General features: G+C 42.0%; 1 protein-coding gene across 1 annotated transcript; it reads right to left on the reverse strand.

Moving 5' to 3' along the window:
- Positions 1–549: 549 nt before the first annotated feature.
- DIP-eta (Dpr-interacting protein eta) lies at positions 550–11,271 on the reverse strand. Its single transcript, XM_017243852.3, has 11 exons — positions 11,080–11,271; positions 10,853–10,950; positions 9,156–9,301; positions 9,033–9,094; positions 6,776–6,934; positions 4,477–4,605; positions 4,275–4,412; positions 3,411–3,563; positions 3,294–3,347; positions 2,618–2,710; positions 550–1,826 (listed from the first exon to the last, which is right to left on the reverse strand). Exons 1-11 carry the CDS (start codon positions 11,210–11,212, stop codon positions 1,636–1,638), a joined length of 1,356 nt encoding a protein of 451 aa, XP_017099341.2. The 5' UTR covers positions 11,213–11,271; the 3' UTR covers positions 550–1,635.
- Between the last annotated feature and the right edge of the window lie 5,711 nt (positions 11,272–16,982).

A 16,982-nucleotide genomic window follows, 5' to 3' on the forward strand; every position in this document is an offset into this window, starting at 1 on the left:
GTTGGCCCGCACTTAAAGTTTCCTTAATGAAAGTAATTTTTTTTTATTTCAAATTTGTTGCCGCTTTTAATTTGATTTTTTAGTGTCCAGTTTGGTATATTTCTAATTCATGCAAGCCCTTTGTGGCCATTTGATAGTTGCCCAAAACCACTCAAGTCCAAAACTAACAATGAACAGTTTTTCAATATGTATATCATATTCCCAGTTAAAAAATTGCATGTTAATATCAATTTTTTTATTTATTTTATAATTACATTTATATATTACATATTTATATATACTATATAGGTATTTAATGGTATATTTATGCTCATAATAATAGCAATAGGTATAACTTTACCTATACATTTTTTATAATTCAACAACTTCAATTATATTGGAGCATTTTTGTTTAATTGGATGGGTTGTGATCCTTAAGGTGAAATTTTAATCGCATCCACTTTACCTCAAGTTGACCTCATGCCCCTTTTACAAAAACGCAAGAAAAAAAATGTTACTTTCTTTAATTTTAAGTTTTGGTTTGGAAGTCGGATCTGATGTTTAATCCATAAATGTATCATAGATTGTGTATCTCATTTTTAACAATAATTTAAGAAAATGCATAGAAATTTTAAGAGGCTTAAAAATATTTCAGAATTTTTAAATATGAAATGAAACTTTTGTTTTGGCCTCTGAAGCAATTTAATTTGTTTTTTATATTTTAATCCGCAACCAAAAGTTCAATTTTTTTTCAATTTGATTTTTAATATTATTAATTATGTAAATGATATGTATGCGTTGTTTTTTATAACGTTTTTAATGCGATCCATATATGGTTGAACGCTTAAAGGTAGTTCTGATAACTTCGGGAGCAATGAAGCGGGATTAAGAAAACCGATTGAGCATTTAATGGCTGAGTTCGGATCATTCGTATAGGTACAGCCTTAAATATTTAATGTATTTTTTTTACAAAGCACATGGCTGAGCATTTGGCGAAGATTTCCTTTTTTGTTTATAAATATTTCCGATTTGTAGCCATAATCTGTGTAATATATGTCTGCTGCCCACAACATCTGCTCCCAGAAGGTTAACTGCCTTTGACCTTTCAGTTTTTCTTAACAGCTACACTTTTCTTTAGCCCTGACGAAACTATACACCCTAGCTCTCAATTAATCGGCAATTAAACTTTAATTTGCACAGATCCAGTCTCTCACATCAGGTTTATACATACAATATAATACACAACGGGGTAGTGTCTCCTTCTCAACCGGCAGGAGAACCTCAAGAAATCGTGCAGAACTTCTATATACATTTTATGCAATCGAGTTGCACTCTGTGATTTTTACAAAAGATACAATGGCATAAACTTGAACTTAAACTCGATTCTGGGAGTAGGGAGTGGGATTTGGGAGAAGGAAGCCTGTTTACTTACTAACTACAGATGCGGACCGCACTCCGTCGTTGAGGCGATGATATATGTAATGCAGCGTTGGCAGACTTTAACGAAAAGCAGCCACAACGAGCCATAAATCAGCACCCACTAACGTTTGGCATTGACAAACTCAATCGTCGTCGCGCTGCCACTTCCACGGACTACAACTCCCGGCCGAGATCCAGGGACGACTCCATGTCCTTCGTGTCTACATGGCGTCTGTGTCAAACATGCGTCAGTGTTTCTGGCAGCTGTGTCATCCGGGTGTTCCGCATCATTCCCGCTACCGCCACGGACACGGCTACTGCCAAAAGCAGTCCCTTGAAGACCAAATCCTGATTAGGTTGCAGCCTGGTCGGAGCGGCCGAGGATCCATAAATGCTGTCGATGCCCTCCGCACTGAGGCTTAAATCGGCTGCGGAAAGAAATTCGTTGTTAATGGGATACCTGGGCCGACGCAGCGGAAATTGGCTAAGTGATTATCAGGTCCAGGCCGAGATTTTGGTTGGGCAGGCAAGTGACTGGCAGGGACTAGTGTGATAAGTCCGTTCAACAACACAGTCCTTGTTCAACTATGTTGGGGCAAAGTCCCTACTAAATACTTGAATTTGTGGCCCTAATTGCCGAAGTAAACAAGGAAAGCTCATATAAAACTTTTCTTTTACAATTCTAATAATTGAATCGAATTATACCAAAGTTATGCGGCCCATCCCCTTGCCTTTTTTCCACGCCATCAAATAAAATAAGGGAGCAGTATGAATACTCCAACTGTTGGCCATGAAATGATTTTATTTGATTGTGGCCAAGTATTTACAAATCATTAAATTGCCATAAAGCCAAGCCGAGCGTGTTTATTGATATACAATTATGCCCTAAGACCTCCGAGAAGCTGGAGTCCTTACCTGTGCCACCTGGCCGGTGCCTGCGCAGAACAGGACCCCAAGCCGCCCTTTTTGTTGAGTTTTTTTTTGTTGCTACGCAAATTAGTGTGAAAATCTGTTAAACAGTGACGGGCTGGGCCGACGGGGCGACTCGACAACTGGTCGAGCAGGGTATCCTTTTTATGGCATTCGTCCTGTCTCAAGTGGCCTGTTAAACTGGACCCAAACCGCAAGGAAAATGCTTGAAATATGGCCCATAACCCTAATCGGCAAGCCGCACTCGCCGCAACCTCTGCCATCATGGCATTTGCCATCCGCTTCTTACCTTTTCTTTTACCGGGATTCTCCATGTCCTCGCCACTGTGCTCCTGGGCCCTGGCCGGATGATACGATTCGGAGCTTTTCGTCCGTTTTTTGCCTGTGCCGGAGAAATGGAATCATTGAGTTTCGGTTAAGTTGGTGGCAAGTTGCGGCACAGAGGCTTAGTATTTATAAGTAACTGCTGAAAAGGATTCTCATTCATTCGAATGCATATTCATAATAAACTTGTCGCAGTTTGTTGAGTTTCAATTTCCACTACCATCTTTCTTACTTTGCACCCCCAAGTCTGGAGGTCTGGAAATCTGGAGGACAGGAGCACTGGAGGTCTGCCGGTCTGGAGGCTGCAATCAACCTTTTTCCACCAAACTCTCGACCGCCGACCTGCCAACATCCACCTGATCCGTGGCGTTGACGATTTGGAACGGATTTGCATGGCGTATGAATTATTTATGTGCTTTTGCTCGTGCTTGCCCCTGCTTTTTTCCTCCAGCTTTATATTTCCCATGATTCCTGCCAAGCCAAGTCGGGAAATACTGAATATTTTTCGCGCATCTTAAATGTATGCCAAGTGGCTATTAAATTTTTCTTTACCCGCACTTTATCTACTCTGCTTGCTCAGGGGTAGCTTGAAAATCTTATTCTGCTTAATTTAAGGGTATTGAACAAAGAAAATAGCTCACCTTTATGTCGCACCTCGAAGTTTTCCACATAATTCACAGCGTTTGGCGGAATTCCTAATTAAAAATCGTTTCAGTTGTGGAACTCAACTTTACTAGGTCCTTATGAAGGAAACTTACTATATAGCTTGATAGTGCCATCGGTGTCGCCTAGAGAGTTCTTTGCCACACATCTGTAGGCCCCGAATTCCGACTGAGACAGAGGATTGATGTGGAGTCGCATTGCATTGCGATAGCCCCCGATTTCCGTAACATTCGCCGTGTACTTCCCACCTGTGAGTCGATAGGTTTGATTTCCGAGTTAATACTTCATTAAAATAATAAACTAATTAATGTTTAATTGAAATTTTGCGTTATTTAATAATTAAATGCATGTCACGCGCACATCGCCGCCGAGTATGTGCTGGCGGACGGGCGGCCTGGCGGACTGCCGGGCTAAAGTTTCAACAATGTTGCTGACAGGCATAAAATTTATGCACGAACGCATGTCACACCGTAGCCGTAGCCGGGGGCTGAGGGGGTTTTCGGGTCGGATCTGGGTATGCTCTCGGTTTGGTTTTTCTGTTGTCAATTAAAATCTGCCAGGCACAAAATTGTAAATTAATTTTATTTCCATTTATGACAACGGATACGAAAACAGTTATCCCAGTCGCTTCTTGCCGAGCTCCGTGCTAAGCCCTCCCCTCTAGGATATCCCTTGCCAGGGCAGCAGTGTGAGGAGGATGTTTGGGGTAAAACCACAGCAGCTTGCTCCGTCTCTGGCGAGTCTCTAAATCAGCTAATTAACAACTTTTTTGGTGTGTCTGCGACTGTCGCGTGCAGTTCCGCACTTAGCGGTCATCAGTTCGTTAGTTGGCGGCGACAAGGACCCCTTGACATGGCTGCGAACTTTATCTCGCAGGACTCGGTAGCCCGACTAATGTGGTGGTCTCGGTTTATGACATTTTAAATGTTTACCCTCTGGATCCAATCTGAATATCTCACCTGGCGGCACTATCTCTCCTCGTTCTCGGGTCCAGTAGTTGATGGACTTGGGATAGGCCTCTGATTCGCACTCGAGAGTAACGCCTTTTCCCTCGACAGCTCCAATTAATTGATTTTGGACAGTGATCATGGGTGGAACTGGCAGATATGTATTAGATATGTAAAGTGCAGGCTTCAGCTAAGTATCTGTTGAATAACTTACAATGCACTACGAGGGTTATCCTTTTGCTCACTGAGGGGGGTACACCATTGGAGGCTATGCAGAGGTAAGCTCCCATATGTTGACGCTTTACATTTGGTATTACCAGGTATGTGCCCTCAATGCTGGGAACTGTAAAGAATTATATACTTCTTACATCTCGAACATAAACTTTAACGTTTATTTTACTATTTCTATATATTATGGCCTATGTTTCCCTGTAAAAGTTAATTTCTTTAAGCCACTTTGTAGCTATTGACTATACAGATACGCTCAACAACCAAGTACCCATATTACCACACAGTTATTACCGCAGTTTTCTATTCTCAATGGTGCAACCGTCTATAAAAGTTCTATGCATAGAAAAAATATTCTAATATGTATACGATGTTGACTTTTATGGAGTTGCTGGCCATTTTGGTGGGTTGGTGGAACAACATCCTGTTCTGATAGCCGAACTGTGCTTTATATTATAAAAATTTCACAGTGCCTGGGCTAAGCCGGCAGCCACACAGACGATGAGGTACACGACGAGAGTGTGATTGTATTTGGGTGGACCGGAAACGGAAATGCTGGCTAGTTTGCACTTGATACTGTTAGGTTAAGTCGCAGGACACAATAATAAGCCGATTTTTCGTATATTGATTTGGCATTTCGACGCGGTCACTACTTTAGACCGGTCGAGTCGCTCATTAGCCTCACTATTCCGCCACTTTTTTGTGCCATTCGGTTTGGCTTACGGTCTGCTATTAAAGCTAATAGCCACGAAAAGCGTGTAATTTCGCTCAGTTTCGTCGTAATATAAAATTTGACTTTTTATGCTGAAAGCCAAGTACACAACAAATAATCAAATGTAGATTGAAATCAAATCTTCAATAATATAAATCAATTGTTAATAATTTACAAAAATTATTTTAAAAGTACTGGTTTTAAAACATAAAAATTTAATTTTAAAAACAACCAAAACATTCTTATTATGTTACTTGATTTTTCACCCAAGTGCAGACACAAATTTTGTAATACCCCTTATTTTCTATAGAATTTTCACATAACCACTCCGTGCACCTATGAAAATGGGAAAATGAAAGGACCTGGACTGGTTGGTGGACAGGAAGCAGACATGTGTGGGGTGCTTGGGGTGGTAGGCATTTAAGCCCCTACGAAAAGGTCATTTGACCAAGTTTTTTGCTCATTTTTTTTGAAAATCCTCTCATTTAGCTGTATGGGTTTTTCTGCTTCTGTTCCTTTTTTTCTCTTTAATTTTGCGGGAACCCTTTTCTAGAGGACCTTTGATTGCAGCTCAGTTTTTATTCTGCATTTTGGCGGTTCGTGTGACTGCCGATTTTTTTGCATTTTCTTCATTAAAAGCAGGGTTTGTTTTGATGGTCAGGGTAGTATTAAATATTACATTTATGGCTTTAAAAAAGGATATATGCATATTGCGATGGTAAGAGTTTATTAAAAAGTGAACAAATTAAAAGCAAGAATTTTTATTTTATCAATATATATAGCTTCTATTTTAGTTATTAAATTTGTTTTAAACGCTGCTTTCTCATTAAAAATTAAGCAACACGTTTGGATTGGAAACATTGAAAATTCAATCTCAGAGCTGTTCTGCGGGGACCAGCTTCAAGGCCAATTAGCAAATCTACTCTGCACCACCAGACACTTATGCATCCCTGTTACCTTTGCCTTCACCTCCACCAGGCTCCATCGGCCCAAACCATTTGCTAATTCTGTCAGTTCGCCATCATCATCATCAAGGACCAAACAGCAGGGAGTACCATTCCAGCATGCTGGCTGGATGGCTGCTTGGCTGGTTGGCCCACTGCAGTCTGCAGTCTGCAGGTACTTTTGGCCACAAACGGGCCCCGTTGCTGGATGGTCACCACCCACCAGGATCTATACATCAACAGGCTTGGGTTGGATTTGTCCCAGAGGCGGGCTATGGGCGTATTTTCTGCCGGCCAGCTCGGGGGCTGCTGCCTTTGTGTTTAAAAGTTCGCCAAAATGTTGGATAGCCTCATACAGGCAGCGGAGTCGACAACAACAGCAGCAAAGGTACTTACAAATCAGCAGAAAGGGGAGAAGAATGGTGATGGCTCTGGTTGGGTGTACTTCTGCTGCACTGAGAGAAATGTCAGAATGAACTAACTCAGTTTTTTTCGAAGTTTTTTTTAAGGTATGTATATATTAATGCCTCATTCCTCACTACTTATCATAACAAGATCATAAAATATTGGATCATCTAAAGAGCACCTAGATTTATTTTAGTGCACAAACTCGTGCGAGTTCCACTTACCTTCCTCTCCGCTGGCCAGCTCGATGGGCACTCCACTTTCACGTCGCCATGTAATTGTCGGCTCTGGTGAACCGGTAGCAGCGCATTTGAGCGTCACGTTACTGCCCTCGCGAACGACCATGTCCGTGCTTGTAGGATAATCTAGGATATCCGGCGGTACTGCAGCCGAGCAACAGCAGCAACAGCAGGAACGGAAGCCATCCGATTGCCATCGAGGTCACCAGACGTTCGTCGTTCGTGGTTGGTAGATAATGTTTTCAACAAATATTTAACAAAAAATATAGCATTGTACATGGAAAGAGAAAGGTGAAAGGGTAGAACGAGAGATGAATGTAAGCTGCAGCCATTTTAAATCATTTAAAATTGTAATTTTTTTTTAAACTAATTTGGCCGGACGGTGGATATGACCAGAGTCCTTTTTTGGGCTATGATTCATACGCCCAAACATATTCCTGGGTCTGCTTTCGACCCCGGTGCGAATTGGGGAATCGTCGTGGCATGTGCCTTTGTTTAAAAGACAAACTTTTCACATGTCCCGAAAAACACAAATTATTACCACGACCGCAGCGGTATGGACGGCAGGACAACGGACGACAGGACACGACGAGTGGACAGCCGACAGAGGACAGGAGACACCCACAACGGAAAACCTGTGAACCATGAAATCGTAATAATGCTGGGCTGGTCTCTGGCCTGTATGCATATAATATCCCACAATTATGTGGTTGGTAAATTACCAAAAAATGTGCTGGTGTTGACAAACAGCTTGTTAAGCTCGCTTGCTCCGCGTGAGTCAGCCTGTGCGCCGACTGGCCACTGCCAACTGGCCACTGGTCACTAGCCACTGGCCAGTGGCCACTGGATGGTCATTAAGTGGCCAAGGTTAGTCTGGGAGCGGGAAAATTGCAGTCCACTAGGTGGGGATCCTGGGATCCATACATTCAGAACTGCGGAAAATCAGGGTGGAGTTCGGTAATTGAAACCCATGGTGTGGGGTCGGTATTAAATCTGGCACACTCCGTTTTTTATACAGCTATTATTCTGCCACACCCAGGCATATATCAATTGTCTTGCCAGTTTTGGAATTGAATCGTCCGGGTCCTGGAACGCTCAAATGCCACATTTAAATGCCAGAACGCCGAACAGACTTCAATGTATGAGGGTCGTCCACTTGGGCGGCCTGAAGTGGCAGCATACGAATCCGAAAAATGGTAAAGCTGTACCGTACCGCTTCCTCTACGGGTTTGTCGTCAACAATTTAACTGCACTCGGTCACGAAAATCATCAGGAGCGACCACCGTCCGCCGGTAGCACTACTGCCCACTATCCAAAAGTTCGCCCTCCTCTGCCGCGACCGGCTCTCGACTCGAATGTATCCCATGGCCGCTTTTCCGCCATCCCTCGATTTCCTGTTTGCTGTATGGAGTACAGTGGTTCGTAAAAGTCTAAAACTAGTTACGAAAATACAAACTTTTAAGACTAATTTTGAACATCAATATTATAGTCGAATATTGAAATAGAGAGGTGGCCAGTCATTCCAAAACCCATTAATGAAATAAAAGCTAAGGTAAGGACCTCAGCTCCAAGCATTATTTAGACATCGAGGGCTCTATAAACACAAAATCTGAAGAGACAAACATAACTCTGTCCACTGTACATTGGTCGCTGATTATCCAGTGCAAATACACCCAGTTGATTATACTTTTTCGTGTTTGCCGGTGAATGCCGCGCCGACTGCAATGGTGGCTAAAATATATAGCGCGTTGATTTAGATTTGCCAGCGAAAGGTATTTAGGCAGTTGAGTGGCATGTGGGATTGGGAAGGGGTCCAGGAAGAGTGCAGGTGGAGCAACCGGAGCAACGGTGGCAATGAGGAACCGGGGACCAGGCACCGGGGAAAAACGGACCGTAAATGGACAACCAAATGTGCCCGCTGACCACTTCCTAGGCCGGGAATTTCTTATGCCGTAGCTTTGGTGCTGCTGTTTTAATTCAAAATCAACAATTTGTGCGGTTCAGTGGACGGTTAAACTTGTTTAAGCCTCCGCTTGGAGAGTCGGCCATGGAGAATCATATTCACAGAGGCTGGTTCTGAAATCCCGGCAGGCAGAATTAATTAAGCCGCGACTCTCTCAACCGATATCCTTAATAATGGCTTTGAGAAACACAGAAGCATGTTTGTTTTTCTTTTTTTTTTGGTTTTATTTTATGTGGAATTGTAGGAAGTTCAACCTCAAAATCCCAGAACACTACTCACCTACAACGTCTAGGTAGCCCATTTGGCTTTTCATAGGGTCTGTGTTGATTTGGCACATGTACCTAAAATATTTTGTAATAATATTTTTCCAATTGGTTTTAAATTGGTAGTTTGGCTGCTTACCATCCTTTGTCCGATTCTTTGATGTCCCTGATGCGCATTGTCCATGTCTTGTGCTCTGAATTGGCAATTCCGATTCTCTGATTTTTGGTAATAACATGATTTTGTATCGTAAGTATTGTTTGGGTATCGACTCGGAGCCACGCCACCTAGAATATCATTTGAAGTGTAATTATTTAAGTTCACTGAAATACTTATAATATGTTCTGCCTCTATAAACATCCCTTTTAAGCTAATACCTTTACAAGCTGCTGTCGAAAATTATGGAAACCTGCATTGAAATGGCTTGAAACTTGAAACCAGAATGTAAATTGGCTGCAGGGGGCTGTTCTGATTGGAAAGGCTGCCTTTTGTGCTCAACAATCAAATAAAATACCATTATAATAAGCACAGAAAGTATATAATAGCTGGCCGTAATCACATTCCTATGATATCCTTATCTGGCATGCCAGTAACCAGTTGCAGTGCATCAGAGAGCCAAATTGAACATAACTGCCATGCAAAGCTGTTCATTTATGAACAAAAAATGTATTCCCAAAACTATTCATGGAATTTTGTAACACACGCACACACCGCGGAGCACACCTATGGAGGAGCTCGTAATTGTACAATTACCATGGTAAATTATTATGTGATAAAGCACGCAGCTTGTAAGCTAAAAAGCTGAAAACAATGGCCGGGTAGGAGGGCAGGAGGCCAATCCTTTGGCCCGAGCCTCGCATGTGAAAAGGACGAGAGGCAGGAGACCCCATCTCTTCGTTCGTTTCTGGCGACATGTCAACACGTGAAGCTATTTGTGAAATATTAGAATATGCAGCACGTAAATAAATTAAGGCCCGGCTAATTTCCAGCAAATTCAATCGAAGGCTCTGAATTATTCTCCGTTAAATTAAATTTGGTTTGTTTTGGGGTCCCAGCAGGCTGTCAGCATAAAGTAAGTAATTACACCCAAGTGCCTGCTCAATTATCTTTGAGCGGAACATCGCTTAATTGTGCACGGCGACTGGCTGAGGGGCGACCTCGGCAAACCCACTTCCAAATCCTCACAATACCCCTGGATCCGAATGCCAACCCCGTCGGAGTGCTGGGACAAAGCTTTGCACTTCAATGGAGATCTACCTGGCAGTGCCGGCTCTGCTGACTCTGCCTCTGGATACATCTGCTTTGCCCCCAAAAGGGAAAATGGGAAAAAGGAATGCAAATGCAAATACAAATAAAAACACAGACACCCAGAGGTATGGGGGATAAAACTCCACCATCACCACCACGACAGGAGTCGCTTAACACGTCCTCATTCATATTTCAATTACTTTTTATGTGATTTTCGCTTTTGTCATTCGGTAAGCTCGGCATATCCCTATTTATGTTTTTATTTTCACTTTCATTTCCACTTCCATTCCACTTTTGTTTCCCGCTTTTGGGTGTCGAGATTTGGTCTTTGAGATTACCCGGCCCGGTGCTACGGGGATGATGGTTGATGGTGAAATGTTAATGAATATTAATGCGGTCGGTTTCGGTTTTGGTTTTGGTTTTGGTTTTGGTTCTGGTTTTGTGGCTGCTTTTCGAGTGCGTAATTGAGCTCTCAGACCCAAATGGTAGAGAATCCATATAGTCCCCAGCACAGTCCCCCCTGAACAGCATCCTAGCTGATTTTCTGATTTAACGCTTGGTTATTATCGGATTTGTAGGCAGGAGCTCACCTTGTACGGGCCCAGGTCCTGGACGACGCAGGTTAGGAAGGCATCACGTCCCACGGGCGCTGTCATATTTACAATTGGAGAACTAAACTTGGGATCGACTGCAACAAAGGAAAAGGATATTTGGCTTTATTGGTACATAATTGGAATTTGATAGTCTATATGAAGTGATGATTATGATTATGCTATAGAGTGGATTTACTGAAGCTGCATGCTTAACTAAAACTTACCTATTACTTCTGCTGGAACTTCCACTCTCTGTAGATGGCATTGATCACTCATGAGAACCACAATTAGGAGAACGTTTACAGAAAGACTCAAGGCATTGGCCAGATTCAAACGCAGAGTATTTTGTGTATCCATTTTAGAGATTAAAATTAGTTGATTAACTGCTCGATTGTGGCATATAGTGTCCTTTATACATGAGACTAGGAGGCGATTAACGATGTTAACCACTCGTTGCATTAGCTAAGCTGGACCTGCAATACACAGATACAATTGTTCTACACCGACAATGCTCATAATCATAACAAGAATCTGCAACTGCTGGAAAATAAAGAGATGCCGGGCCAGAAAGGCCAGAAAGGGCTGGAGGGGCATAACCGCACCTCGTAATTGGCAGCCATTAGCGCGCCTCTAATGGCATCAACTTCTGGCTATTGCCGCCGCTATTTATGCGTGTAAACAGGCACCAGGGCAAAGTTCAACAAAAAGTACTTGAAAACAGAATCAGAACTTCGGAACAATGGCAAACAATAATCGTGATACCGGTCGAAAATACGCCAAATTAAAAAGTTTCAAGTTTAAAGGCAGACCTCCGGTTCTGTCCGTGGGCATAGGGCACAGTGCTCTGAGCTGTGAGCTGTGAGCTCCGGGCTACGGGCTTTGGGAACTGGTTGGTTGGCTGGTTGGGTGTTTGGTTGGTCGGGTGCCTGGGACTTCCTATCCGGATATTCCTGCCCCATGGAGGCAGACTCAGCATATTTCTTTTGCCAGTTATTTGCCTCGACTCTGGGCTTATTTTGCGTGTTGTGGCTGTGTAAATTGTACAGGCAAACAGCTGCCAGAAATTAACTACGAGCCTGCAACTATCTTTTTGAAAAAGGTGTTGCATGCGCTTCCTTCCCTGTTTCCCACTCTCCTGCCTCTCTGCTCATTTCATTTTATTTCTTGCTTCGGGTTGCACTTGCTTCACGGCATTTAAACGTGGCAAGGGCCGCAGTGTACGTTATATGGAACGGAAATGAAATGTTTCGTGTGTGGACTCGTAAATAAAGCATCAAATCGTGCATCGTTACGAGGACTCTGACGGGTCTAAATACTTGTGCTTCATGCCAAAGTTAAATTCTCTTCTGTTTCTATTAAGCTCTGGACATGTCACTAAAGGTCGTCTATAATGTAGGTTTGATCAGCCGTGGGATATTTCTTCAGCGAACCATAAAAGCGACATTTGAAGAATAAAAAGATCAAGATTATGGCATGGCCTGTCTCATGTATCCTTTGCAGAATATTTTTCCTTTTATTTTTGGCCCAAAAGTGACTTTTTTACTATTGGTCTTGATTAATCATTTCTGCAATAATTAGTCAATAGAGATCTTAAAAAGATTTATAAGATCAGTATACTTCGTTTGAAGTATTAAGTTCTTTAGAGACTTCACCATAATATTGCATGGCTTTATAGCTCCTAGTCTGTAAAAAAAAAGAAATTCAAAGTCAACCAGGGAAAAAACCTTCCCTATAGATTGAAATTAACATTCCAACTGACCTGACCATGAGTCAGAACATGCAAGCGATAGTTCGTTTGGAAAAGAGGCCTTGCCTCGGGCTTCTGACTTCTGGCGCCCACAAACTGACAGCAACAATTTTAAAATGACATTTCATTAAAATTTTTCCCCCTGCACTACTACTTTCTGCTGGTTTCTATTGATTTTTTTTATAATTTAGCGCAATTGAAAGCAAAGTTACCGGCATGTGTTGTGTTGTCTTTGTCAGGCAGGGCGGGCGCACGGGCATCCAAATTCACATGACATGCCCAGAAAAGTAGACTACAAAAGACAGGCGACAGCGTTGCAAATAGCTCACAGGACTTGGGAGTCATGGCGGAGGAGTGCGGAGGGGACGACCAGGTGTAGGCAGTAAAAATGTCTAGCAAATGGGCATGGCAATATTATTAATAATTTAGAGCATGCGGGCTACGTCACGAGCTGGAGACAAGGACTGGTGATGGCTTTGACTTTCTACCTACAGCCCGACGCCGGACCACACAACGAAGCCATAACAAAGCAGGTTGCTATCAAAAGTCCTTGTTTACATAACTAATTGTACTGGTTTCTTTTCCGTATTTTGTTATTGGTCATTAAGGGTCAAAGGAGTCATGTTATTTATGACTTTTGTTGTATGTTTTTAAAAATAACTGAAATACTCGTATGTGAGCTTTAAATATCCTCATGAAAACCTGTCAAATGGGGTACTTTTTTAATAGGAATTAATTTTTTTTAGTGGGATTTCCAGGGAATACAGTTCTTGACTAAAAAATACCGATTAAGGATTTCACTTGAAGGATTTGATAAAGGTTGATAGATAATTGATGCAAAAATAGTTAATAGTATTTGGTTTAAGCATCGGTTGTATATTTTCGAGACATTTATGTCTGGTGGCCATTACAAACATTTGAAGAGGATCGTGTTTAATTTTTTTTTTCTTGGTAAAGAACGAATCCTCCGATCTAAAAACGATAGGTAAGTGTTTGATTTCTTGTCAAATAATTAAATGAGTAACGTCGATTATTCTTGTACAATTTTTTTTGTGAAGATCTATACAAATTAGATCTAAATATAATTAATAGGGACTCCATTTATGAATCGGACTAAAATTTATAGAGATATAGTCTTCGCCGTAGGTCGTATTTGACTCCTATGTGTTCTTTTGAAACATATTTGAAGTGGACCCACCAAAAAAAGTATCAAAATACAGAAAATTTATTTTTCTAGATTTTTACGCATATTGATGAAAAATTTCTTTGGCTCTATTGAGTGCTTCAAGAGCTTGTTTCACCTGCGTATTATAAAGTTAGGCTTCAAGAGATTACTCATTTGCAACATAATTCATTACTTTTCTTGTTGGAAAGATCACTTGAAACACTTTCTTTACAATTCTACTCATATTGTGTATAATGGACTGACTGAACGTTATTGAATATCTATTGAAGAGATCGAATTATAATTCGTAACGATGCCTAACGAATTTGTGGATTTTATAAAGCGTCAAAGCTACATACAAGTCTTTAAAAATATTTTGGGAATAAAGGAATTTATGTTGTAAATAAATAAGGCTTGAAATGATGCTCTGTGTGATAGGTAAATAAATTATATATTTTAAAATTATCTAATTGCACCATAACAATACAATATTTTCTTTATTGCTCAAATGGGAATATTTATGATGTTGATACGACTCTGATGCGTAAAATATTTCTTGTATGAAAATGACTTTGGTGTTCACAGCTAAGGCGAGAACAAATCCGTGGATAATCTTACAATTATCAAGCTAAAACTATCAGGAATATATTTTCACGCCCTATGATGTTTGCGGTGAAAGTAATTTTACACTCGGAAAATTTAGCATTTTATCTCGAATCAAGACTTATTTTAATCGGGCTTCGGGGCAAAAGCAAAGCCCCTGCATCACATTAGCATACTTTAAGTTCTCGACTTGGCGGCCCCTTCAGTTATGCAAAGTGCGGCCAGTGTTTCTTATTTCTTATTTTGGTTGGCTTCCTTTCACTTAACCCCTTCTGCCGCCCGGAAGTCGATTATTATCGCTTGTTATTAACAACAGGAACACAAGTGGTAGGTGATGTTGGCACTAACATGTCGGCTATTGTGTCAGATTGTCGAGGGGGCCGAAAGCATTTCCGAATTGCCTGAAATTCTAAGGCTCTTTGGATTCGATTCATGTGCCAGTGCATCTATTTATGTTGATATTCCGGACAGAAAGCGAGTCCAGCCCGGCGGACAATGCCTGACTTTGAAATCAACTTAGTTGCAAAATGCACTTTATGGCATCAATATGTGTGTGTGTCCCCTACAAATTCGGATTTGTACCTGCTGCAATCACAAACAAAGAGATAATAACAAAAACTGATCAAAAACTGTATGTAAAATGCAAATAATCGAGAAATGACATAAATTGAAAACATGCGAAAGGCGAGCAGCTACCAGCCGCTGGCACCCTCGGTACCCCTGGGAAAATGGGCGGATATTATTATGTCCAAACACCCCCAATTTCCCCAAAATTCCCGCAACATAGTCACAACAATTGCAAGGCAGACAAATATCGGATTTACATGGGAATGACCGTCTGGCGGGCGCTGTCTGTTTTCTCTGCGCTTTATGGATATCAATGAACTTTAAATTACAGCCGGGCAGCCGTGAAACATAAAATATGCAATTGTTGACTGGCCTAAAACCCATAGAGTGCACCGCTCTGGGCTCTGGCCCTCACACAGCCCTCGTTTTGGCAATAAACAGAGTCGAGTACTCGTCCAGACACATTTGTGTGGTTGGCCATTTCCAGGACGACATCATGCACGCATCGGCCAGGACATGAGGCAGGAGGAAGTCATGTGACGAACATTGACCGCCGAAAAATCGGACTCATCGGTCGGTGGTTGTTGCTTCATAAATAACACGGCTATTGTTTTTACTTTAAATATAATTACAATAAACACGCAGCCGAGGGCAAATGTTGCCGCCTTGGCACGCGAGGGAAACAAACTTGTTGTTGAAATGCCAAAAATGTTCTCATATTAATGCCTCCTCACGTGGCTATGAAATCAAAACAAAAGGTTAAAAAAAAACTATAAAATTGCAAGGGTTTCTAGGGCGATATTGGAGGTCTAGACTCTAGAGGATCAAATAGGACTAAATCGGTGCTTGGGTTCTTATAATAATCACTCTTAATAATTACATAGCTTTAGAGATCTAAGATCCTTTCGGGATGATCTCTCTTATTTCGTTTATTAAGTTAGTTATTAAATTAAGTTTACTATCTTTTATATTCCAGCAGTACATATTCTTTTGTTTTTAAAAACAAACTTTATTTTTTCTAAACACACCACACACTCATGGCTTAAGAACTGCAACAAGAACATGCAACTATCCACTAGCAAGACGAATGCAACACTTGGCGGCAAAAACAGCGCGCGACACAGGACACTCTGAGGAGCAGAAAGGAGCGCACAACCGTACGGCACGAAAGCTGTCGGAGGACTGAAGGATAACGATGTGAACAGAATCGTGCGAGGCGACGCCACACGAGGCCCGAGCGCCAACGAAGATGCTCTGTGGGGCGAATCGTCGGCGTTCTTGTCGAGAGGGGGGCGGCGGGGCGAGTGCTTGTGTGGGGGTGGGTGGGCCACTGGGTGGACCAGCGGGCGTGGGGGGTCGGCGGTGGCAGCTGCGTCGCGAACGAATCAGACAACTGTGATTTTTGTTGTTGCCGGGCCACATTTTATTTTGCTTTTTGTTGGCGGGCGCTTTTCTGTTCGTTGTGCTCCTTTTTTTCTAACTTGGCTCCACGTGCGCCTGTGTGTGTGTGGGAGGGTGTGTGTGTGCGGTGGAGAGTGCTGCCCAATGGGGGGTGTGCTGTGGAAACTCACCACAATTGAAACGCTTTCGGCTCGGTTGAACGAAAGTTGAACACTGGCTTGGCTGGCACTTGGCGCTGGGAAATTTTCTCTGCCCACTTTTAGGCGCGTGGGATCACTGGCTCGTATTTATGAATGAATTTCCGTGGCGTGGCAAAGGGTTGAGTCGCTCCGGAAGGGTCGGTGCAGGTGCGGGTGCGGGTGCTTGTGCGTGTGTCCGACAAACTGATTGTCATTGGTCATGGCCTTGGGTCATTGAAATGGTTCAACCTCTTGATCTGCCTGTTGGCTTCTATGAATGTTTGATCTAGAATTTATAGTGTTATTGGTTTAATTTATTTGTTAATATATTCATTGTTACCTCGTCTTTCCTAGGAGGTGATCATTACTACCCGTACGTTTAAAAACCAAATTTTGTTGTAATACTTCAGGGGTTGTGTGGTTTTTCCTAAATCTTTTTAATTTCTTTAAAGTTACAATTATAGT

Source organism: Drosophila bipectinata, chromosome 2L (genome assembly GCF_030179905.1).
Source record: "Drosophila bipectinata strain 14024-0381.07 chromosome 2L, DbipHiC1v2, whole genome shotgun sequence".
Lineage (NCBI taxonomy): Eukaryota > Metazoa > Arthropoda > Insecta > Diptera > Drosophilidae > Drosophila > Drosophila bipectinata.

Excerpts from the sequence above, each read along its gene's own strand:
- DIP-eta (XM_017243852.3), bottom strand. The coding sequence starts at position 11,212 with ATGGATACACAAAATACTCTGCGTTTGAATCTGGCCAATGCCTTGAGT. Across the intron at positions 4,606-6,775 it reads GCTGGCCAGCGGAGAGGAAG|TTCCCAGCATTGAGGGCACA; the intron begins GTAAGTGGAACT and ends AATTCTTTACAG. Across the intron at positions 3,564-4,274 it reads AGGAGAGATAGTGCCGCCAG|GTGGGAAGTACACGGCGAAT; the intron begins GTGAGATATTCA and ends ATCGACTCACAG.